Here is a 26,010-nt window from a genome sequence, read left to right as displayed (position 1 = left end):
TCTCATCCCCCTCTTTCTGTTATTTCTCTCAGCAGCCCCTCCACGCTTTGAAGAAGTTAGGAGATTAAGAGAACTGATGACTCTCTAAGTCTCTCAATCTAGTCCCAACTTGTTAGATCCAACCACAAACTGTATGCCACTAGCCACTTAAGTTTTGGTGAGCTTCAAGAGGCCATTCTGAGAAGTAGCAGAGTCGCCCAGGAAAGTCGGGGTTTTTTTGTTTTTTTTTTTATGCTTCCACTAAGCGAGCCTCAGAACAGAGTCATCTATAAGTACTCAGGTTTCGCAGCCAGGGGACCACACCTGTCTCATCTGTGCCCTCTTAGCCATTTCTTCTGCCACACTCAAGGCCAGGCTCTCACCTGTCCCTTAGATGCTCAGACTTTAACATGCACAGAACCACCTGGGGACCTGTCATGAATAGAGACCTTGAGCCCCACCACTTATGAACCGAATCTCAGGCTCAGGGGTGGGCCCGGTAATGGCTTGTTAGCTCCAAACTGTCCTCACGCACACTAATGCTGGAAACAGACCCAGAGAGACAACAGCAGTGACCTCTTAATTCCCGATTGTGCTAGTATTTCACCTAGTGTGTCTTAAATATCTTTACTAAAATAATCTTCTCAAAATTCTTCAATGGCTCCTAATTGTCTAGTAAAATGTTTATCTGACTTTTCCGGATTTCCAAAAATGTAAACCTAGTTAAAATTTTAAGTTATTCACTCCTAATCTACACAAAACTTATACAGGATAATTTCTTTTTTTTTTTTTTTTTGGTGGTACGCAGGCCTCTCACCACTGTGGCCTCTCCCATTGCAGAGCACAGGCTCCGGATGCGCAGGCCCAGCAGCCATGGCTCACGGGCCCAGCCGCTCTGCGGCATGTGGGATCTTCCTGGACCGGGGCACAAACCCGTGTCCCCTGCATCAGCAGGCAGACTCCCAAACACTGCGCCACCAGGGAAGCCCAATTTCATGTTTCTTAAATATTGATTATATTTTTCCATCTCTAGCTTTGCTCATTTTGTTCCCTCTTTTTAAATTCTTATCAGTCCTTCAAGTCGTCTCAAATTTCCTTAAGAGGACTGTACTGCCTATGTTTTCTTCTAGGAGTTTTAGTTTCAGGTTTTACATTTAAGTTTTTAATCCATTTTGAGTTTATTTTTGTACACGGTGTTACAAAGTGGTCCAGTTTGATTCTTTTGCATGTAGTGGTCCAGTTTTTCTAACACCATTTACTGAAGAGGCTGTCTTTTCTCCATTATATATTCTTGCCTCTTTTGTTGTAGATTAATTGACCATATTAGTTGGGTTTATTTCTGGGATCTCTGTTCTGTTCCATTTACCCCGTGTCTGTTTTTGTGCAAGTACCATACTGTTTTGATGACCGTAGCTTTGTACTATAGTCTGAGGTCATAGAGCATGATACCTCCAGTTCTGTTCTTCTTTCTCAAGACTGTGTTTGGCTATTCGGGTCTTTTGTGTCTCCATACAATTGTTAGAATTATTTGTTCTAGTTCTGTGAAAAATGCCATTAGTATTTTGATAGGGATTGCATTAAATCTGTAACTTGCCTTGGGTTGTATGGTCTTTTTAACAATATTAATTCTTCCAATCCATGAGCATGGTATATCTTTCTCTCTGTGTCATCTTCAATTTCTTTCATCAGTGTCTTAGAGTTTTCTGAGTACACGTCTTTTACCTCCTTGGTTAGATTTATTCCTAGGCATTTTATTCTTTCTGATGCAATTGTAAATGGGACTGTTTCTGTAATTCCTCTTTCTGATAGTTCATTGTTAGTGTATAGAAAAGCAACAGATTTCTGTGTATTAATTTTGTATCCTGCCGCTTTACTGAATTCATTTATTAGCTTTTTGGTGTCATCCTAAGGATTTTCTCTATATAGTATCATGTCAATTGCAAACAGTGACAGTTTTACTTCTTCCTTTCCCATTCAGATTTCTTTTATGTCTTTTTCTCATCTGAGGGCTGCGGCTAGGACTCCCAGTACTATGTTGAATAAAGGTGGTGACAGTGGACATCCTTATCTTGTTTCTGATTTTAGAGGAAATGCTTTCAGCTTTTCATCATTGAGAATGATGTTGGCTGTGGGCTCGTCCTATGTGGCCTTTATTATGTTGAGGTTTGTTCCCTCTATACACACTTTGTTGAGAGTTTTTAGCATAAAAGTATGTTGAGTTTTGTTGAAAGCTTTTTCTGCATCTATTGAGATGATCATATGGTTTTTATTCTTCACTTTGTTAATGTGGTATATCACATTGATTGATTTGCAGATATATTTGCATCCCCGGGATAAATCCCACTTGATCATGGTGTATGGTCTTTTTAATGTACTGTTGAATTCACCTTGCTAATATTTTGTTGAGGATTTTTACGTCTACGTCCATCGGTGATATTGACCTATAATTTTCTTTTTTGGTAGTGTTTTTGCCTGGTTTTGTTATCAGGGTGATGCTGGCCTCATGGAATGAGTTCAGAAGTGTTTCCTCCTCTTCAATTTTTTGGAATAGTTTGAGAGGGATAGGTGTTAACTCTTTAAATGTTTGGTAGAATTCACCTGTGAAGCCATCTGGTCCTGGACTTCTGTTTGTGGGAGTTTTTTAAACTACTGATTTAATTTCATTACTGGTAATTGGTCTGTTCCTATTTTCTATTTCTTCCTGGTTCAGTCTTGGGAGACTGTACATTTCAAGGAATTTGTCCATTTCTTGTAGGCTGTCCATTTTATTGGACATGCGTGGGGGGCACCTGGTGCCGGCCACCACGGTCGTGAGCAGCGAAACTCAGACTGGCTTCCCGGTGCTGAGGTTGAGGCCCCGAGCAGCATGGCATCCTCAGCTGTGTGAAGGCCCACTGACCCTGCCCGGCCCCACGATTTCATTCTGAGATAGGTGATTTCCTGCTTCTGCAGTTACAGGCCCGACTTCCTGACATGGTTCTAAAGAGCAAGGGGTTTTGGTGGGAGGGGGAGTGACTGAGAGCTGGTGGGGGCCCAGGTCTCCTCCCAGGTCCCACTTTCTGGGGCAACGCATGACCTGGGGGAAGCTGAGCCCTTAGATCTCAGTCTCCCTCCCACAATGGACAATGCCAACTGCCCAAGGCCAGTGGGTGCTTTTTTTTCCTTTTCTCTCTCTCTTTTTTTTTTTTTTTCCAATTTTATTTTTTGGATGGTATTCTATGGAAACTGAAGGTTCCTGGAAGTTATGAATAGTTGTGCCCTGAAGGGCATGCTTTGTGGTCTCGGTTCACAGGAACACGTGAGAACCTGCAGCACGGATGCCCCGCGGCGGGTGGGATCCCGATTTCCCAAGCTCACCGAGAAACACGGTGCTTGTTTCTCTCTGGCTGACCTCCCTCTGCCCTGCGTGACCCAGTTCTGAGAGCGGAGCTGTGTTGAAGGGGATGGCCTCTCGCATCTGACCCCCGGGTCCAAGCCGCCCGTGCTGATGTCCTAGGGGGCCACCCCCTGAGCAGGGGGGCTTCTAACTACAGAAGTGTGCCCTGTCCTGTCTGAGGCCAGAAGTCCACAGTGCGGGCGTCGGAGGACCGAGGTCCCTCCAGAGACTCCCAGGAAGGACCCTTTCCCGCTTCTCCAGCTGCTGGTGTTGCATCAGTCCTTGGAGCCTGGTCTCGTAGAAGCCGCGCTCCAATCTCTGCCTCCGCGTTCAATGCCTTCTCCCTGTGTCCCCTCCGTGTCCTCGTCTTCTCTTACAAGGACACCAGACAGTACATCAGCCCCCTTCCAGCACGCCTCATCTGAACTACTTACACCTGTAAAGACCCTGTTTCCAAATAAGGTCCCATCCTGAGGTTCTGGGTGAACGTGTGTTCTGGGGCGACAGAATTCAACTCCATAACTGCCTGTGGCTCGTCGTAACAGAGGGAACTGGGGACCCTGAGCTTGGAGGATTGTCGCAAGAATTAAAGGAGATGAAACAGATCAGGGCGAGGACTGGGGCTGCCCGAGCCTCCTCCTTCTTTCACGGCCCCCACCCTGGGAAAGGGGAGTCTGAGGGCAGCCTGGGGTCCTGCAGTCTCTCCAGTGCACGGGCTCTTTCCTGGCGCAGTAACCAGTGGTCTCTACAGGAAAGAAACCAGAGGCCAGATAGCAAACCAGAGCTAGTCTAGGAGACCCCTTAGCCTCCCAAGACGCTGACAATGACAGTGGCCACCTGGAAAGACCCTACACGTCGGGGGGGGGCACAGGGGCCGACCCTCCAAGTCTCCCACCATCGGGAGATATCCCCACCTTGCCCCTTTCCCCCACCCCAGAGTCCACGCCCCCGCCACCCCGAGATGAGCAGGTTAATCACTTGGAATGTCAATTGATGGCCTTTGCAGCCCCCCTGGCACGGGACACAGGGCCTGCACAGCCCCCGGGGGTGTTGTTGTCAAGGTGGACTCAGCGAGACAGATGCTTCTGTGTCCTGCTCGATGCCCCTCCAGACTTACGTACATGCCCAGCGCCAGGGCCCCGTCCCTCCCAAGGTGCTGAAGGCGACTTGCTTCAGCCTTGAGTGGTGTGGAGGGGAGTGCCCTGGGAGATTTAAAACGTAAGATTCGGTAGATCGAAGATTCAGATACTGTGGACCTTTCTATCACGCTCACAGACACGGAGCACGCGGTGTTGCTCCGCTGCACCCCCAAAGGTCAGGTCACCTTCCCGGCTGGGTGGCTCTGGGGGTTCGGATGACTGCTGCTGTCAGCACTGTTGTCTTTATTGCCACCCTAACTGGGCAGCAGACACTTGCAGAGCTCTCACTACAGGCCAGGCCCATCCTTGGAGCCCCACCTGAGCCCCACGTCACCCTCACCCCAGCCTGCAGGGGGTGGGGTGACCGCAGAGAGCCCTTCGCCCAAGGCCACGTCCGTGGGGTTTGGAGGAGCCGATGCCCAAGACAGGAGAGTGTACCAGAAGCAGGAGGAACCCAGCGGGACCATAGCCTTTCGGGAGGCCTCGCTCAGCAGGACCGGGTGGGAGGCCCCGGGAGCTAGTGGAGCCCCCAGGAAGGGCAGCCCACAAGAGAGGGGTGACGGGTGCGGGTGACGGGACCCCCTTGTTCGGGGCAGACGGCCACCCCCTGGCTCACATCCCTGGGTCCTTCCTGGCATGGGCCTCTCCAGACCCCGGCCAACCCATGGACCCGCCCTCCAGGACACAGCTGTCCTCAGTGCTGGCTCTGACCTGTCCTTGTCCAAGAGCCCGACCCAGGAAGTGTTCCTGACGCTGGCGGCCAGCCTGGACTCGCACTCCAGACCCTTCCTCTCTGGGGCCAAGCAGGAGACGTCCAGTCCCGGGGACGCAGGGGACCTTCCTGCTTGGCCTCGGAGGGAAGAAGGCCTCCTATTGTCCCAGCTGAGGAAGCCACCCGAGGGCCTGAGGGTGAGTCACAGGGGATTCGGGGAACTGCGTGGCGGGGAGCCCAGCACAGGCTGGCCGCTGGCCCTCCTCCTATATAAGACCCCGAGCCCAGTGCCTCGGCCTTCGTCTCCCTCCAGAGCCCAGAAGAGCCACCAAGCCTGCAGCCATGATGTGCCTCCTGCTCGCCCTGGGCCTGGCCCTCACGTGTGGCACCCAGGCTGTCAGCGTCATCCGGACCATGGAGGACCTGGACATCCAAAGGGTTCGAGGGGGGCTGGGTGGGTGGTGAGCTGCAGGGCGGGCAGGGGTCTCAGAGGCCAAGGGGAGACAGAGGAGGCTGTGATGTCTGGGGTGCGCATTACCCTGCTAGGGCCGCCCTAACAAATACCCCCGACAGGGCCGCTTAAACAACACGGTTATCGTCTCGCATCCTGGAGGCTGGAAGTCTGAGATCAGGGTGTCGGCAGGGCTGGTTTCTCCTGAGGCCGCTCTCCTGGGCGTGTAGACGGCTGTCTTCTCCCTGTGTCTTTACCTGGTCATCCCTGTGTCCAATTTCCTCTCCTTATGAGGTCATCAGTCCCACTGGATCAGGGCCCACCCTAATGGCCTCATCTTACCTTTGTCATCTCTTTAAAGACCCTGTCTCCAAAGAGTTATGTTCTGAGGCTCTGGGGGTTAAAGGGACACAGTTAAGCCCCTAATAGGGTCTCTCTGCCCCCCAACCTTTCCCCACCTCCAGCCACGTCTCCCCAAGGTCCAAACATTCCCACTTGTGTGATGGGCTCCTCCGGGTCCTTCTTGGGGCTCAGAGTGAGTTTAGGGAGAACATTCCTCAGGGTGCCGAGGAGGGGGTGTCTCAGGGCTGCCTCAGGTCGGGGTGGGACAGAGAGCCCACCGTGGGGACGGGGTCCCCTTCCCGCCCCCCCGGAGTGCCGATCAAGCCCGCTCCCCAGGTGGCAGGGACGTGGCACTCCGTGGCCATGGCGGCCAGCGACATCTCCTTGCTGGACACCAAGAGCGCCCCCCTGAGAGTGAACGTGGAGGAGCTGAGGCCCACGCCGCAGGGCGACCTGGAGATCTTCCTGCAGAAAAGGTGCGCGTGGTCCCCACACCCCGCCGGGGCTGCAGGCCAGCAGGGGGCGGGCGGCGGTCAGGGCTCCTGGTGGGACCCGGCTGCACTCTGGGCGGGACCAGGGCCCCAGGGACGGGCAATGGGGCCCTCGGAGCCCCACCCAGGGCTTTTTTTTTTTTTAACTTTTATTAATTTGATGCTTCGGAACATAATAAAATAAATGAACATAAAACATCATCTTAGTTGACTTGGAAAGGGAGATAAAGTCCACTAAAGTGGAAACGCGTAGGAAGGACGTGTGCATTCAGGCAGCTACTTTAATTCTGTGTTGGGTTAGGGTTACGAATGTACCTGAGCAACGGGGAGACGTTTTGCATCTTTTCTGGTCTGAACACTTCGATATCTCAGATGAACGGGATGTCACAGGGACAAAGCAGAGGGGGGAGAGCCCCATCTGCCCTCGGAGCGGGGGTGGGGCGCAGAGATGGGGGCCCGAACCCCAGGACTGTCTGCAGGTGCAGGCCGTTGCCCCGGACCGCGGGGCCTGGCCGCTCCCGGCCCTTTCTCCCCCACTCCGTCTGGCCTCTTGTGGCCTGTCCAACCTGGTCACCCGTGGCCCTAGAGGTTCCTGTGAGCGCAGCCAAGGCCTGGGTGACCAGCTGGGCTCCAATGCCCCCCCGGCTCGGGCCCCTCCCGGGGCCAGCTTCCACCCTGGCCCACAGTTTGGCCTGATCAACAGTGCATGGCCTGTGCACGTGGCTCAGGAAACGCCTGCCTTTCAGGGACAAGGACGGGTGTGTTAAGGAGAAAATCATCGCAGAGAAAACCGAGATCCCTGCTGTGTTCAAGATCAACTGTAAGTGTCGGGTCTGTGGTAGGAGCCCCACCACCCTGGGGGGCTCTGGGCAGGTGCAGGGGGCTGGCACCAGGCCCGAGGATGCCAAGGGGCTGGGGGTGACGAGTGACGCTCTTATTACACCAGCTTCACTGCCCTCCCTGCCCCCTTGCCCGGTGATGTGGGGCCAGTGGCCGTGGGCAGGCCCCTGCTAGGCTGGCCTCACTCCCCAAGGTGACTCTCCAAGCTCTCTCTGCCGGGAGCTCGGGCCCCTCAGGCTGAGCTCAGGAAGCATCTGTGCCCGTCCAGGCGGAGCTCAGAGCCACTGTCAGCGGTCAGGATGCCCCACGGCCCCCAGCCCACCACATGGGTTCCTCCATCTCCACGAGACGGGTTCCTTCCCTCATCCACTGGTTCACTCATTCCTCACTAAATCCAAGATGAGAAAGCACCATGGGGGGCAGGGGGGCTTCCACCAGGGCCACTCCCGCTGGGCGCCTGGGCCACCTTGGGACTCACTCTGACTCACTCACTCTTGTCTGTGCCAGACAAGAACTGACCACTGCCAGGGCGCCTGCCCCAGGGGCTCCAGAGCCACCTGCCCGCACTGGGTCAGGATGCTGGCGTTGCCCCTGAAGCTACCTGACCCTGCGGTGCAGCCGCTGCCGCCCGCTGGCCTCTGTCAGGGCAACCCTCACTCCTGCCGCCCCAGTTCCCACGGCTCAGGGCTGCCCCGCAATGTAACCGTTCTTGGGACGTTCCCCTCCTCCCTCGCTCGGCGGTGCCCAGTCTCACCTGAGGTCGGCGTGACAACCCTATTTCTTTCTTTCATTTTTTTTACATCTTTATTGGAGTATAATTGCTTTACAATGGTGTGTTAGTTTCTGCTTTATAACAAAGTGAATCAGTTATACATATACATATATCCCCATATCTCTTCCCTCTTGCGTCTTCCTCCCTCCCACCCTCCCTGTCCCACCCCTCTAGGCGGTCACAAAGCACCGAGCTGATCTCCCTGTGCTATGCGGCTGCTTCCCACTAGCTATCTACCTTACGTCTGGTAGTGTATATATGTCCATGCCTCTCTCTCGTTTTGTCACAGCTTACCCTTCCCCCTCCCCATATCCTCAAGCCCATTCTCTAGTAGGTCTGTGTCTTTATTCCTGTCTTACCCCTAGGTTCTTCATGGCATTTTTTTCCCTTAAATTCCATATATATGTGTTAGCAGACGGTATTTGTCTTTCTCTTTCTGACTTACTTCACTCTGTATGACAGACTCTAGGTCCATCCACCTCATTACAAGTAGCTCAGTTTCGTTCCTTTTCATGGCTGAGTAATATTCCATTGTATATATGTGCATTTCTTGACCACTCTGGCTCCCGGGGGGCATCTTGGATTGAGCGCTGTGTGTTCCTGAGTCCAGGAGGCGGTGGAATGTCTCTGGCACATCCGTGGTTGATGGGCCTGGGGACGGCTCTGGGGAAGGGCCTGCGGCACGTTGGAGTGTGGGGAGTGCAGGAGGCACTCCCGGCCCAGTCCTTGCCGGGTGGTGACCAGAGGAGCTGGCCAGCACTGCCCCCGCTGGAACTTACTTCTGCCCTGTCTTGGTCTCCCTTCCAGTCCTGAATGAGAATAAGATCTTCGTGTTGGACTCCGACTACACAAACTACCTGCTCTTCTGCATGGAAAACACGGCTGACCCCGAGCGCAGCCTGACCTGCCAGTACCTGGGTATGCGCCCAAGCCCTGCTTCCCGGGGAGACCCGCGGTGTGGTCCTCACTGCGGAGAGCGCGTGGGAACGGGGGAGCCTGACACCTGAGGAAGAGGAGGAGGGGTGAGGGGTCATCGGGAGAGGGTCGCATCCTGTGGCCTGGTCTCCTGTGGGCCGGGGGGTGGTTGGGGACGAGGGACAGACCGCGGGCTGAGGGGCAGGCGGACTGCAAGCGCTGTGACTGGTGTGACCATCGCAATGGAGCCAGCGGGTCACTATGAATCCAACAGCCTTTGTTACCCAGGAGTTTCAATTACTTCACCAAATAAGAATTCAGTCACAGAGACATCTTTCTACTATAACGTCCTGAAAACAAATGTCAGGTGACATCTTTATTGTCACAGACATGTGCCACTGTGTGTCCCCAGGGAAGTGGCCGTGGGCATCAGGCAGTGCAGGCTCCTGGTCATAAGTCAGCCAGCCCCAGGGTGGGGCGGGGAGGGCAGCAGGAGACTCAGACGTCCGGAGGGGGGTGCCGTGCAGACTCCCACTTTAGTGCACCGGGAGGACGACGAGGGGAATGGGCCGAGCGGGGAGGGCAGGGGCCCCGGAGGGCGGGGGCGCTGAGCCCTGCAGACCACCCTGTGGGGGGGGCAGGGCCCTCGGCGTCCCCGAGCTCTGGGGGGGGGGGCGGGGTGCCCCCAGGGACTGACCCCTCCCCCACAGCCAGGACCCTGCAAGTGGACGACGGGGTCATGGAGAAATTCAACAAAGCCATCAAGCCCCTGCCCATGCACATCCGGCTCTCCTTCAGCCCGACCCAGCTGGAAGGTGAGCTCCCAGGCCCCGCCCCGGCTCCCTGGGCAGAAAGCCACCAGCCCCGCCCGGGGAAGACTTCCTCCCGTGGTGAGCCCCATTCTCCCCAGGGCTCCCGGGAGGAAGGGGGTGGAGGTGCAGCGCCCCGAGGTGGGCCCCTGCCTCCCCACCCCCTGCCAGGCCCCTCTGTCCCTGGGGCGCCCAGTCCCGTCCTGACCCTCCCGCACGGCTCTCCCTCCCCCACAGAGCAGTGCCGCGTCTAGGTGAGCTCCCGCCGGCGCCCTGGAGGTAACGTAACCCCCCTGCCCCACATCCTGGGCACGTGCAAAGGGTGGGGGTCTTGGTGGGGCCCGGGCTCCCCCATCAGGCCCTGGGGTCCCCCTGGGGGAATGGCTGGAAGCTGGGGTCTCTCCTGGAGACTGCAGAGCCGCTGGCCGCGTGCCCACTCTCGAGGGGTGGCCTTTGGGGAGGTCGTTTCCTGTGTCCTGGCCTCACTCGCATGCTGACCTCCCCCTGCTCCCTCTGCGCAGGGCCGAGGGCCAAGGTGGAGGCCCCGGAAGCGGGCACCGGTGACAGACACTCCACCTGAGGGGAGAGGCGGGGGGTCCCTCTCCCGAGGAGGGGCCGTCCTGCACCCCCAGGCCCAGCCCGGGGAGGGGGCGCTGGCGAGGGTCCAGCAGGTTCCCCAGGAATCACAGGAGAGCCCCATGTCCATTTCAGGGCCCGGGAGCCTTGGCCCCTCTGGGGACAGATGACGTCACCCCCACCTCCCCCACCAGCAGGGTCAGGAGGCACCAGGACCAAGGTCACCCCTCTTGGGACCCAGGCCCCTCCGGGCCCCGCCTGGGGTCTCCTGCTCGGGGGCGTTCCTCCTTCAGCAATAAAGCCGTAAACCAGTGCACACTCCTGTCTGAGTCTTTCCTGGCCGATGCGCGTGGGCTGGGGACCCGGGCGGCTCAGGCGGTGACACAGGGCCGGGACCTAAGGTGTCTGCCTCACAGGCCTCATGACACCTGGGGGCCCTGCACACGTCATCACGGCTCCTTTAAACTTCTGGAAACTAGGTAGGGACGCGGCAGAGGCACCTGCCAGTTAGCTTTGCATCTTCAGCCAACACCCAAACTCCACAAAGGACAGGAAACGGAAACTTGCTGTCCCTTAGTCTAATAAACATTGATATAAAAACTTAATTTAGTTGCTTGCAGATCAAATTCTGCCCTCTTTTACAAATGCAGCCCCATGACCCTCATGACCAGCTTTCAGGAACATAAAGGTAATTGCTACTAGTAAGACTATTGATATCAAACTTCATATGCCAAAAATGCACTGATCTTTTCTGTGCTAAAATGCAATAGAGAGATTTCCCCCGGACAGAGGAGCTGGACAAAAGAGGTCACCCTTGGAGGACGCTTGTTCTGCAACCACCTTTGAGCATCACAAATGGAAAGGGGGTATATAGCGACAGAAACGGGGATTTTTAAATCATAAGAACAGTTTACGTCTAACATAATATACGCACATATTGCTATAGGTATAGTTACATATAATAACAATTTATGTAGAATATTAAAGTTTTGAAAATATAGGTAAAGTGGATACGTTTCTAGAAAACTATTAAATACCAATATTGGCTAAAAAAGAAAACTTTGAAAGAACAATAACTCTAGAAAGTAAAGAACGGTTCCAGTGCCAGATCTTCTCAGTCTATGGATGAGAACCAGCAAACCGCCGTCATGGCTCCTGGCTCATACAGTCTGTTCCAGGGCACAGAGAGATGCGGAGTCTGGACTGTCCTCTAACAAAGCTGGATGGGATGATGCAGGAGACAAAAAAAAGCAGAGCCATCACTTGGAATAAACATACAAATATCCCAATAATTTATTAACAGGTCGAATCCAACAACGTATTCAGTACCTAAGGATTTAAGGCAGAAAATCATGTTTCCACATTAGACGATATATAATAAATTTGTTAACAGATTAAGAGAGGAACACCCATATAAGCACCATTAATTGATTTTAAAATAAATATTTTAGGGCTTCCCTGGTGGCGCAGTGGTTGGGAGTCCGCCTGCCGATGCAGGGGACGCGGGCTCGTGCCCCGGTCCCGGAGGATCCCACGTGCCGCGGGGCGGCTTACATTTCCCCTTGACACTCTCTAATATTCACCTGAATTTGTACGTTTTTAGGTTTGATAAAGTCCGTTTTACCTATTTTTGTTGTTGCTGCTATGTTTTTGGTTTACCAGGTTGAAAAAGTTCCCTTCCATCCCTAGTTTGTTGAATGTTTATATTATGAAGGGACGGTGGATTTCGTCAAGCAACTTTTCTGCATATATTGAAATGATCATGTGGTTTTAATTTTTATCCTATTAATATGGTGTATTACAATGATTGATTTTTCTATGTGGAATCAACCTTGCATCCCTGGAATAAATCCCACTAGTCTGTGGTGTAGAATCCTTTTAGTGTGCTCCTAGATGTGGTTTTCTAGTATTTTGTGGAAACTTTTTGCCTCTATATCATATAAGATATTGGTCTGTAGTTTTCCTGTGATGGCTCTGTCGGGTTTTGGCGTCAGGGTGATGCTGGTCTCCTAGGATGAATCCTCTTCTAATTTTTGGAATAGGTTGTGAAGGATTCGTATTAATTCTTCTTCAGACATTTGGTAGAATTTGCCAATGAAGTCTTCTGGTCCTGGGCTTTTCTTCATGGAAAATGTTTTATTATTAATTCAATCTCTTTACATGTTACATGTTCAATCTCTTTACATGTTAGAGACCTATTCAAATTTTTCCTTTCTTCTTGAGTCTTTCTAGGAATCTCTAAGGGTTTATATCTTTCAAAGAATTTCTCCATGTCGTTATCTAATCAGTTAGCATATAATTGCTCATATAATCATAATTACTTCTGAAGGTTGTTGGTAATGTCCCCTCTTTCACTCCTGACATTAGTAATTTGAGTCGTCTCTCTTTTTATTTGGTTATTCTAGTTAGAGGTTTGTCAATTTTGTTACGATTTTCAAAGAACCAATTTTGGTTTCATTGATTTTTCTCTTATTCCACTCTTTATTTCATTTATTTACTCTTTCATTTTTATCATTGTTTCTTCTGCTTGCCGTAATTTAATTTGTTCTTCATTTTCTTTTTCCTTAACGTGTAAAGTTAGGTTATGAACTTGAGATCTTTCTTGTTTCTTAACGTAGGCACTTACAGCTATGTTTTGCTATAAGCACTGCTACCACTGCATCCCAGAAGTTCTGGGATATTGTGTTTTTATTGTCAATCATCGCAAGGTATTTTACAGTTTGCCTTGCTGTTTCTTCTTTGGCCCACTGACTATTTAGGAGTGTGTTGTTTAATGTCCACATATCTGTGGATTTCCCAAATTTCTTTTTGTTATTTATTTCTAATTTTATTCCATGTTGGTCAGAGAATAACTTTACATGATTCGAATCCTTTTGAATCTATTGAGACTTATTTTACCATGGTCTTTAAGATGGTCGTTCCTGGAGAATGTTCCATGTGCACTTGAGAAGAACAAATATCCTTCTGTCGTCGGGAGGAATGTTCTACAGATGTCTCTTGCAGGGTCTTTTTTTTTTTTTTTGCGGTACGTGGGCCTCGCACAGTTGTGGCCTCTCCCGTTGTGGAGCACAGGCTCCGGACGCGCAGGCTCAGCGGCCATGGCTCACGGGCCCAGCCGCTCCGCGGCATGTGGGATCTTCCCGGACCGGGGCACGAACCCGCGTCCCCTGCATCGGCAGGTGGACTCTCAACCACTGCGCCACCAGGGAAGCCCTACAGATGTCTCTTAGGTCTAGTTTGCAGTGTTCTTCAAGCCTTCCATTTACTTGTTGATTTTCTGTCTAGTTTCTCTGTCCATTATTGAAAGTTAGGTATTGTGGTCTCCAACTGTTGTTGTTGAATTGTCAGTTTCTCCCTTCAATTCTGTAACTTTTTAGGACTCTGTTGTTTCGTGCATGCATGTTAATAATTGTTATTTCTTCTTAATGGATTGAACTCTTTTATCATTAAAAATGTCCTATTTTGTCCATAGTAACAGTTTTTATCTTTGTCTATTTTGTTTGATATTAGTGTAGCCCCTCTAGCTCTCTTTTGGTTACTGTTCCCATGGTATACTTTTTCAATCCTTTTAGTTCAGCCTAAACTAGGTCTGTGAGTGGTTTTGAATCTAAATTGTCTTCTGTAGACAGCATATGGTTGGATCATGGTTTTTTAATCCATTCTCACAGTCTCTGCCCTTTTTAAAAATTTTCATTTTATATTGGAGTATAGTTGATTTACAGTGTTGTGTTAGTTTCAGGTGTACAGCAAAGTGATTCAGTTATACATATATGTATATCTATTCTTTTTCAGATTCTTTTCCCATATAGGTTATTACAGAGTATTGAGTAGAGTTCCCTGTACTATACAATAGGTCCTTGTTGATTATCTATTTTATACACAGTAGTGTGTATACGTTGACTTTATTCTGTTAAATGTCTGTCATGCAAAGGGGTGGAGTAGAGTAGGTCTGGGCTGTAACAGTCTCTGCCTTTTTTTTTTTTTTTTTTTTTGCAGGCCTCTCACTGTTGTGGCCTCTCCCATTGTGGAGCACAGGCTCCGGACGCACAGGCTCAGCAGCCATGGCTCACGGGCCCAGCCGCTCTGCGGCATGTGGGATCTTCCCGGACTGGGGCACGAACACGTGTCCCCTGCATTGGCAGGCGGACTCTCAACCACTGCACCACCAGGGAAGCCCCCAGTCTCTGCCTTTTAACTGGAGTGTTTAATCCATCCACAAAGTGTAATAGCACAGTGGCCATTTTGCTGTTTGTTTCCTATATGTCTTATATCCTTTTTGTTCCTCTGGTCTTCTATCAATGCCTTCTATTATGTGAAATAGATATTTTCTACACTACCATTTTAATGCACTTCTTTCTTCTTTCACTATATAGTCTAGTTATTTTCTTAGTAGTTGGCTTGGGGATTACAATTAGCACCTTAACTTGTAACAATCTAGATCAACTAATACCAACTTTATTTCTATGGTATACAAAAACTTTGCTCCTGTATAGCCCCATGTCTTCTCCTGTCCTTTGGGCTGTTATTGTAATGCTAATTACATGTTTATACATTTTGTGGCCATTGACACAGATTCATAATTATTGCCTTATTAGCAATCTTGTAAATCAGACAGGTGAAAAAGAAAATTACAAAAATGCATTTAATTTGTCTTTTATATTTACCTAATTGTCTTATATATTTACTGGTTGTCTGTATTTCATTATGTGGACTCAAGTTATTGTCTAGTTTCCCATTTTTTCAGCCTGAAAATTTTCCTTCAGTATTTCTTGTACAGCAACTCTGCAAGTGATACATTTTCTCAGTTTTTATTTTCCTGGAATGTTTGAATTCCTCCTCCTCTTCCTCATCCTTCTTCTACTTCTTCTTCCTCCCCCTTTTTTAAAGAGAATATTTATTTATTTATTTATTTATTTTTGGCTGCATTGGGTCTTCATTGCTGTGTGCAGGCTTTCTCTAGTTGCAGCGAGTGGGGGCTACTCTTCGTTGTGGTACGTGAGCTTCTCATTGCGGTGGCTTCTGTTGTTGTGGAGCACAGGCTCTAGGCACGTGGGCGTGTGGGCTCTGGAGCACAGGCTCCAGTAGTTGTGGTTGTGGCGTGTGGGCTCTGGAGCACAGGCTCAGTAGTTGTGGCGCACGGGCTTAGTTGCTCCATGGCATGTGGGATCTTCCCAGACCAGGGCTCGAACCCGTGTCCCCTGCATTGGCAGGTGGATTCTTAACCAACCCCCCACTTTTTTTGTGTGTGTGTGGTACACGGGCCTCTCACTGTTGTGGCCTCTCCCGTTGTGGAGCACAGGCTCTGGACGCGCAGGCTCAGCGGCCATGGCTCACAGGCCCAGCCGCTCCACGGCATGTGGGATCTTCTCGGACTGGGGCATGAGCCTGTGTCCCCTGCATCGACAGGCGGACTCTCAACCACTGCGCCACCAAGGAAGCCCAACTACCCCCCTTTTTATGAAGGATATTTTTTTCTGATATAGAATTCTTAGTTGACAGGGTTTTTTCTTCCAGCATTTAAAATATTTTGTCCCACCGCTTTCTAGCCTTCATGGTGTCTGATTAAAAATCATTGGTTAATCTTATTGAATCACTTCTCTTTTGTTACTTTCAAGATCCTTTCTTTGCTTTTGGTTTTTGACACTTTGATTATGATGTATCTAGTGGTGGATCTCTTTTAATTTATCCACTGGAATTTGTTGAGCTCCTTGGATTACTGATTCTTTCTTCAGCCTGCTCAAATCTACCGTTGATCTCCTCTAGCAAATTTTTTATTTCAGATGTTTCACTTTTTAACTCCAGAATTTCTATTTGGTTCTTTTTTTAATAATTCCTTCATCTTTATTGATATTGTCTTTGGTAAGACGTTGTCCTCATACTTTGGTTTCCTTTAGTTCTTTGTTATTTAAAATAGCTGATTTAGGGCTTCCCTGGTGGCGCAGTGGTTGAGAGTCTGCCTGCCAATGCAGGGGACGCGGGTTCGTGCCCCGGTCCGGGAAGATCCCACATGCCACGGAGCGGCTGGGCCCGTGAGCCATGGCCACTGAGCCTGCGCGTCCAGAGCCTGTGCTCCGCAACGGGAGAGGCCACAACAGTGAGAGGCCCACATACCGCAATAAATAAATAAATAAAATAGCTGATTTAAACTTTAGTAAGTCCAACACCTGGGCTTCTTCAGGCATAGTTTCTATTAATTTCCTTTTTTCTTTTGTACAGGCCCTACTGTCTTGTTTCTTTGCAAGTTTGGTAGTTTTGGGTTGAAAATAAATAACTTAAATAATACAATACGGCAACCCTGTAAATAAGATTCTCCCTAAGTGAGCAGAGATTTCAGTGGCCGTATATTTTATAAAAATTAGCTCAGAAAAGTCATTAAACGAACAAACATAACAACCAAGAGCAAAGATGAAGCCTGGGAAGGGAGGGAGAATCTGACTCAAGGCCACTGTAGAGCTGGAGAGAGGCAGTCAGCCCAAGGCAAGTTAAAATGCCACAAACCTCACTTTTCTTACTGAGAGCCACCAGCTGTTTTTCTTGAGCAAATGCTTCCCAGATTGGTATAAGCCTTTTGTTAATTTCCAGAGTGCTGAATGAGTTGATTATAACAATTTTTGCCAGTTTTCTCATTGGTTTTATGGAGGAGAAAATAATTGGAAGTGAGGACTCCACCATTGTTGGTGATATACCTCAAGAGAGACTTTATGCCCACCACACTGGCGGCACCAAGCATCAGAAAGCAAGGAGACCTTTGGGGATTTAAACTGGGGTGGGTACCTGCCTTGGGCAATGGTTTGACACCATCTTCCAGGTTGGACAGCAAATGCCCAGCCTCCCAGTGGCTCCCCTTCCACCCAAGTGAGGCTCTTGCCCACATGTGCCACAAAGCAGGCATAAGAATGGTGCGGGCAGCATTGTAACAGCAAAAGCACAGAAATGGTTCAGGTGCCCGGGAGAAGCACAGCTGATGAGTCAGCTGGAATATTTCCACCCTGGGTGTTATACAGCTGTCCAAAATGAATTACAGTGACAAACTCAGGTGAATGTTAGAAAGAGAGTATCAAGGGGAAATGTAAGCCCTGGAAGATTACATAAGCATGATATCCCCTTTATAAAGTCACAAAGAGCTAAAATTCAAAAATAGACTTTGTTCAGAGTACTTGTAGATAAATTATATAAAAAGGAAAGCAAGAGTATGATCAATCAGGATTCAGAATGACGACTATCTTAGAGGTGAGGGGGGTGGCGAGGGGGCAGGACAAAGGGACAGGGGACAACACAAAGCCGATGTGAGTCATTGAAGGTTATCGTTTTTGTTTCATGAAAAGTAAGCAAAAGCAAACACACAAATCAATAATACAACCAGGTTGTGCATAAACCGATGAGGACAGTGTGCCATGAATCATGGATTCTGATTTATCTAATTCTGAGCACCTGAGGTCCATTTAGAAAATACACGTTTGCAAAAGGAATTCACAGAAGATTAAATACAAATGAGTGATAGACATTAAAATATGCTAAAACGCAATAATAACTACAAAAATGCAGATTGAATTGGGATATTCTAACCAGCAATTTCGCTAAGAATAAAAAAAATTTTATGATACTTTAGTTTATCCACTGTAGATAAGACAGTAAAAAGGTACATTTAGTAAAAGGAAATTTAGCAACTTACCTCAAAAATTTAAATATCTGGGTATTTCCCTTGCGGTCCAGTGGTTAAGACCCCACGCTTCCAATGCAGGAGCCGTGGGTTCAATCCCTGATCAGGGAATTAAGATCCCACATGCCACACAGTGTGGCCAAAAAATAAAATAAAGGCATAATGTAAAAGAAATTACTATCTGCCTTCTTTGATCTAATGGCTATGTTTGGGGAATTTACCCACAGATAAACTCACAGGACAATGTAAGAATATATACGCACATGGTTAGTCCCTGGAACATTCCTCGCAATAGCCCCAAACTATGAACAATCTAAAACCAAGAGGGAATTGGCTAATAAATGATGGCATATGACCAGAAAGCAGATACTCCTTAACCACTACAGAGGACGGGACCCTCCCCTGGGAGCCGAGGCCGAAATCAAGAGAAGCCGTTGGTGGCTTTTTTAAGCTGCCCCCAGCGGGATGCCCTTTCCCTGAGTGAACCAGGAAGCTTCCAGCAAGTAGAGTGGGTCAGTATAAACTCCAGCTACTGGAGACCTCCCAGGACGCCTATAATTTAGTGACTGGGAAAAAAGAAAAACTAATCACTCCAAATTGAGTTCGTGTGTGTGTGTGTGTGTGTGTGTGTGCGTGTGCTGTGCGTGTGCGTGTGCGTGTGTGTGTTCATGTGCAGACACTTTCCATCTTATCTGGGATTAAACCAGTTTGAGAGCTGACGTTCTTCTACTTGACTATTCCTGAGTATGAACGGAAAACCAAGTTATTATGAGTAATCCATTCATTCAACAAATATTTACAGAGCCCTTGAGGTGTGCTGGGTGCTGTTTGGTGCTGGTCCTACAACTGTGAACGTGCAGCTCCGGCCCCTGGCCCTGGGGCACCTGCGACAGAGAGGCGGCCCTAAACAGTCCCTGAAGTAGGTGCCCATGGGAGAGACAGGGCTCAAGGCACATGGCTGCATGTGGCACATCTAGCCCAGTGTGGGGACCAGGAGAAACTACTGGAAGAGGAGACATCTCACCTGGGTATGGAAGGGAAAAGGTGGTCAGGAAAGAGGGGTGGGGGGAGGAGAGGACGGCCAGAGGGGAGAAGCCAGAAAGGGTATGTGGTTGGGAGGAAGGATTAAGGAAAACGAAACTAACAGCAGATCAGAGAACTGTGTCCAGACAAAAGGCAGCCCTTCCCCCATTCCCCTTCTGGGTGGAGCCCACACCCCACTGTCGCCAGACCCCGTCGGCCCAGAAAAGCACGTTGTATGGGACTGCCATCCGGAGTCCTGCCTCCTCCTTGATCAACACCAGAGTCCTTGCACTAACACACACAGGGCACACACTAGCTAATGCGCTAACACACACAGGGCACACACAAGCTAATGCACTTACACGCACAGGGCACACACAAGCTAATGCACTTACACACACAGGGCACACACTAGCTAATGCACTTACACACACAGGGCACACACTAGCTAATGAGCTAACACACACAGGGCACACACAAGCTAATGAGCTAACACACACAGGGTACACACTAGCTAATGCGCTAACACACACAGGGCACACACAAGCTAATGAGCTAACACACACAGGGTACACACTAGCTAATGCGCTAACACACACAGGGCACACACTAGCTAATGCACTTACACACACAGGATACACACAAGCTAATGAGCTAACACACACAGGGCACACACTAGCTAATGCGCTAACACACACAGGGCACACACAAGCTAATGCACTTACACGCACAGGGTACACACAAGCTAATGAGCTAACACACACAGGGCACACACTAGCTAATGAGCTAACACACACAGGGCACACACAAGCTAATGAGCTAACACACACAGGGCACACACTAGCTAATGAGCTAACACACACAGGGCACACACAAGCTAATGAGCTAACACACACAGGGCACACACTAGCTAATGAGCTAACACACACAGGGCACACACTAGCTAATGCGCTAACACACACAGGGCACACACTAGCTAATGCGCTAACACACACAGGGCACACACTAGCTAATGCACTTACACACACCAGGGCACACACAAGCTAATGCACTTACACACACAGGGCACACACTAGCTAATGCGCTAACACACACAGGGCACACACTAGCTAATGCGCTAACACACACAGGGCACACACAAGCTAATGAGCTAACACACACAGGGCACACACTAGCTAATGAGCTAACACACACAGGGCACACACAAGCTAATGAGCTAACACACACAGGGCACACACTAGCTAATGAGCTAACACACACAGGGCACACACTAGCTAATGCGCTAACACACACAGGGCACACACTAGCTAATGCGCTAACACACACAGGGCACACACTAGCTAATGCACTTACACACACCAGGGCACACACAAGCTAATGCACTTACACACACAGGGCACACACAAGCTAATGCACTTACACGCACAGGGCACACACTAGCTAATGCACTTACACACACAGGGCACACACAAGCTAATGAGCTAACACACACAGGGCACACACAAGCTAATGAGCTAACACACACAGGGTACACACTAGCTAATGCACTTACACACACAGGGCACACACAAGCTAATGCACTTACACGCACAGGGTACACACTAGCTAATGCACTTACACACACAGGGCACACACAAGCTAATGCACTTACACGCACAGGGTACACACTAGCTAATGCACTTACACACACAGGGCACACACAAGCTAATGAGCTAACACACACAGGGCACACACAAGCTAATGAGCTAACACACACAGGGCACACACTAGCTAATGAGCTAACACACACAGGGCACACACTAGCTAATGCGCTAACACACACAGGGCACACACAAGCTAATGAGCTAACACACACAGGGCACACACTAGCTAATGCACTTACACACACCAGGTCACACACAAGCTAATGCACTTACACACACAGGGCACACACAAGCTAATGCGCTAACACACACAGGGCACACACTAGCTAATGCGCTAACACACACAGGGCACACACTAGCTAATGCGCTAACACACACAGGGCACACACTAGCTAATGCACTTACACACACAGGGCACACACAAGCTAATGCACTTACACACACAGGGCACACACTAGCTAATGCGCTAACACACACAGGGCACACACTAGCTAATGCACTTACACACACAGGGCACACACAAGCTAATGCACTTACACACACAGGGTACACACTAGCTAATGCGCTAACACACACAGGGCACACACTAGCTAATGCGCTAACACACACAGGGCACACACTAGCTAATGCACTTACACACACAGGGCACACACAAGCTAATGCACTTACACACACAGGGCACACACAAGCTAATGCACTTACACACACAGGGCACACACTAGCTAATGTGCTAACACACACAGGGCACACACTAGCTAATCAGCACCTAGGCGTCGTGTGTTTAGAACACTTCTGAGCCGATCGCCAAGGAAGTCAGAAGTGGTTGCCTGCAGGTCTGTCAGTCTTTGGTTTTCCGTCCCCCTGGTTCTGCCACCCCTGGAGCCTCTTGGTTCCTGCCCTCTCGGCTTTCCAGAGGGACAATCTTTATACAACAAAGATCCTTGCTAGCATATATGCCCCTTCCGGAGGGATGTCTGGCAGACAACAGCAGGACTCCCGTTCAACGTGAGCTTAAGATAAGCAACAGATGTTCTCCTATAAGTATGTCCCAGGTAATGTGTGGGGAATCATAGCTAAAAGCAATCAAAACTATCTAAAAACTCTCTGATAGTGGATTTCTTATTTACTATCAGAAATTCAAATGTAACAGAGCATTCTGTATTTTTATTTGCTATATTTGTCAACCCTCCCAAGTAAATGATTTATTCTTCAGATCAATGGGAAAAATCATTTATGTTTTGAATTTGAACAGAGACCTATTGCAATTTGAATAACAAAAATTCTAGAATTCAGATCCATTTATTTGCTCTTTTTAACCAAATGATGACTGAGCACCTACTATATGCCACGCGTAAGTTTACAGTTCTGGGCACATGGCAAAACCCATGCTATGGGCTAGCATGTGGCCCCTGCATCTTCTCTGCTGAGGACAGCCCATCATTATTACCTTCAAAGAGATAATCTCAACACCCAGTCCTTTCCTGAAGGTCAAATGCCACCAGAAGACATATAAGGTGTGATACCATGCCATGGGGTTAAACTTTTCTGCCTTGATTTTGCATTATTCATTTATTGTCCTTTATTTTCCCTCCTTTTGCTTATTTTTGTTTTATTTTATATTGGAGTATAGTTGATTAACGATATTGCGTTAGTTTCAGGTGCGCAGCAAAGTGATTCAGTTATACATATGCTTGTATATTTTCTTTTCCAAATTCCTTTCCCATTTAGGTTATTACAGAATATTAGGTCCTTTTTGGTTATCTATTTTATTTTTTCTTTTTTTCAGCGGCATTGGGTCTTCCCTGCGGTGCGCGTGCTTCTCTCTAGTTGAGGCGTGTGTGTTTCCTCTCTCTAGTTGTGGCGCCTGGGCTCCGGGGCACATGGGCTCTGGATGTTGGAGCACATGGGCTCTCTTGTTGAGGTGCGTGAGCTCAGTAGTTGCCCTGCAGCATGTGGGATCTTAGGTCCCCGGCCAGGGATCAAACCCGCACCCCCTGCATTGGAAGGTGGATTCTCTACCACTGGACCCCCAGGGCAGTCCCTTGGTTATCTATTTTAAGTGCAGCAGTGTGTACATCTCAATCCCAAACTGCCTAGCTATCCCTGCCCGCCACCCTTCCCCTCTGGTGACCATATTCACTCTCTAAGTCTGTGAGTCTGTTTCTGTTTTGTAAATAAGGTGATTTGTATCGTGTTTTTTTTTTTTTTTAGATTCTGCATATAAGTGAGATCATATGCTATTTGTCTTTGTCTTTCTGGCTTACTTCACTCAGTATGATGGTCTCTAGGTCCATTCATGTTGCTGCAAATGGCATCATTGCGTTCTTTTTATGGCTGAGTAGTATTCCATTGTGTATATGTACCACATCTTTATCATTCATCGGCCGATGGACACTGTGTCCCCTCCTTTTAAAATAAACTTTATTTTTAGAGCAATTTCACGGCAAAGATTATGAAGGTGGTCCTGGATGCCCCTGCACCTAGTGGAGCCCGCCCAGGCCTTCCGGTGCGTGAGCCCCGCCCTGGCCTTCCGGTGCGTGAGCTCGGCTGCGGGTGCTCCGGCGGCCAGGCGGCAGAGGAAGCCCGCTGGAGGGTGGAGGCCGCTTCTCCAAGCCTGTCCCTCACCCTGCCGCGGGCTTCTCCTGCCACGTAACAGGGAGCCTCCTGGGGTGGTGGGGCTCAGCGAGCACGCCCTGCATCCCTGTTCTAAGGCGGCCGTAACACTGGACCCCAGACAGGGGCTCCACACAGCAGGAGTTTATTCTCTTGTCGCAGTTGTGGAGCCCAGAAGTCTGAAACCCAGGTGTGGGCAGGGCTGAGCTCCCTCTGGAGGCTCCAGGGGAGGGTCCTTCCTGCCGCGTGCAGCTGCTCGGGCTTGTGGTCACATCACCTCAGTCTCAGCTCCGTGGCCGTGTCTCTCCTCTTCTGTCTCCTGGTGAGGACACCTGCCGCTGGTGGAGGGCCCACTGGGTTTATCCAGGATGACCTCATCTCAGTAGCCTCACCCTAATCCCATCTGCAACGGATCTTTTTCCAGGGCAGAGGGGTCTCTGGGAGGGCAGAGGGCTCCCTTGGGAGGCAGGGACCGGTTCCAGACGCTGATATCTGAACATGGACGTATTTGGGGGGCGGGGGGGCACCATCTGCCCCACACAGTCTCCTTCTCCAGTTGGCCTCCCTCCTCAGGAACCAGCCCCCCCCAATAAGACCACCTCTCCTTCCCCAGGGACTGCCCCTCCAGAGCATCTCATCTGAGAAGCGGGGGCCCTCGGGCACCTCTGATGAGCATCTGTGAGGTTTGGGTGGCGGGTCCTAAGGTAGCCAACCAGGTTCTGCCTCTCCCTGCTCCCCGCTCAGCCGTCCCTCTGAGACACGTGACCCCTGCCCTCACCCCACGTCTTGGTGAATACATGGGGGGGTTCCAGTAGCCCACGGTTATTTCGTGGGTTAAAAGTGATCGTCCACTGGGCATCCACCCAAGAGACGTGAAAACGGGTCCACACAAAAACCTCTGCACACTCTGCACATCCTGCCCCAGCTGTGACAGCCCGCGTCCCCCCGCAGGTGAGCAGCTGAACGAAGTGTGGTCCAGCCACGCACCGGACACAGTGCTCCACGGGAAAGGGGCAAGACGATGGGTCTCAAGGCTGCCCTGTGGGATTCCGTTCACACAACAATCTCCAGGTGGCAAAACTGCAGTGATTTCAGGGCTTAAGGGGCGGGAGGGGCCAGAGGAGGAGGGTGTTCTCGTGGGGATGGAAGGTTCTGTACCTGGGCTGTGGCGGACACGGGAGCCTGACACGAAATACACACTCACACCCTCAGCGCCCGTGTTGAGGGATCTGCACAAGCGTGGGTGGTACCAACACCAGCGTCCAGGTGGGGTGCTGCCCCACAGCCGTGCAAGAGGTCAGCAGGGGGCAGAGTGGACGAAGGGACCCGGGAGCTGTCTGTATCCGTTCTCACACCTGCATGTGAATCCTCAGTTCTCTCAAAATAAAAGGTTAAAAAGAGAGACTTTGTCCTTCCTTCCGAGTCAACCGGGAACATGTTAACAGGCTCCTCCCCTGACCCATCAGACGGGGCAGCTCCACCACCCCAGTGCCCCTGCCCCGCAGACCCTCTGCTCCCCTCCCAGGGTTGCCCCGCCTCCCCCCTCCCGTCTGAACAGGAACCAAACTACCCACACATGCGGGTAAACACCTACCCGCCTGCAGTGCAGCTCGAGTGGGCAGCCCCCGGGCAGGGTGAGGGCGCTGGCGCCACCCCTCCCTCCGCGGGTGACCACCCACTGGAGACCCTCCCCATGGCCGGCTGCTCCAGAAACCCCCAGGTTGGGGGCAAAGGCTGGATGGCCACGGCCGGGGTCAGCAGCAGGAGAGGACCGAGGGCCGGCCCCAAACCCCAAGGGCGTTTCCCTCGGGGACGAACCCCGCCCAGCACCAGTGTCTGTTCATAATCGCTGAGTCGGGCTGCACAAGGACCAGGGCTCCAGGCTGTGGGGAGGGAGAGTTTTGTGTCCCTTCCAAAGGAGCCAGATGCTGGGACAAAGAGGCTCTATCCTGATGGGCAGGGGGCAGGGGCACCCCGCACTCTCATGGCCAGGCCGGCCTCCAGCTCCCTGTCCGGAAACTCGGTCCAGCCTGCTGGGCCATGGCTGGGGACAGGTAGGAAGCTGCCCGCTTGGCCTGGGCCTGCTGGTGCGGAAGGCTGGCATCTGGGGAGCACAGGGGCCGCCCAGATTGATGCTTGGGAGGTGGCTGAGGACCCTGGGCCACAGGGAAGCACCACCCACCCCAGGGGGAGCCTCAGAGGCGAGCTGAGCCCAGAGCAGAGAGGCTCCAGGGCCCTGGCCGTCTGAGCCAGGCTCTGGAGCTCAGCGCGGGGCTGGGGCTGGCCGGCGGGCTACTGCCTGACCCAAACCCAGAGACCTCCAGATGGACAAGGGAAGAGGTGCAGCGGGCAGGGAAGCTGGGCCCCACCGTCCAGGGGTCAGAGCCCCTGGGCATCTATCCAGAGAAAATTCTAACTCGAAAAGATACATGCACCCCAATGCTCATTGCAGCAGTATCTACAATAGCCAAGACATGGAAGCGACCTAAGTGTCCATCGACAGATGAGTGGGTAAAGAAGATGTGGTACATATCTACAATGGAAAACTACCCAGCCATAAAAGAATGAAATAGCGCCATTTGCAGCAACATGGATGGGCCTGGAAATTATCATACTAAGTGAAGTAAGTCAGACAGAGAAAGACAAATATTATAAATGACATCACTTAT

The 26,010-nt window shown here is 50.6% G+C and overlaps 1 protein-coding gene across 1 annotated transcript; it reads left to right on the top strand.

Moving 5' to 3' along the window:
* The first annotated feature begins 5,531 nt into the window (after positions 1-5,531).
* Positions 5,532-10,681, top strand: PAEP (progestagen associated endometrial protein). Its single transcript, XM_060013256.1, has 7 exons — positions 5,532-5,644; positions 6,336-6,475; positions 7,237-7,310; positions 8,910-9,020; positions 9,728-9,832; positions 10,064-10,105; positions 10,538-10,681. The coding sequence occupies exons 1-6, from the start codon at positions 5,549-5,551 to the stop codon at positions 10,078-10,080; spliced, it is 543 nt and encodes a 180-aa protein (XP_059869239.1). The 5' UTR covers positions 5,532-5,548; the 3' UTR covers positions 10,081-10,105; positions 10,538-10,681.
* Positions 10,682-26,010: the final 15,329 nt, after the last annotated feature.

The sequence above is a fragment of the Delphinus delphis genome, chromosome 6 (genome assembly GCF_949987515.2).
Source record: "Delphinus delphis chromosome 6, mDelDel1.2, whole genome shotgun sequence".
Taxonomy (NCBI): domain Eukaryota; kingdom Metazoa; phylum Chordata; class Mammalia; order Artiodactyla; family Delphinidae; genus Delphinus; species Delphinus delphis.
Note: the sequence above shows the minus strand (reverse complement) of the source record. Positions and strands in the feature narration are given on the sequence as shown.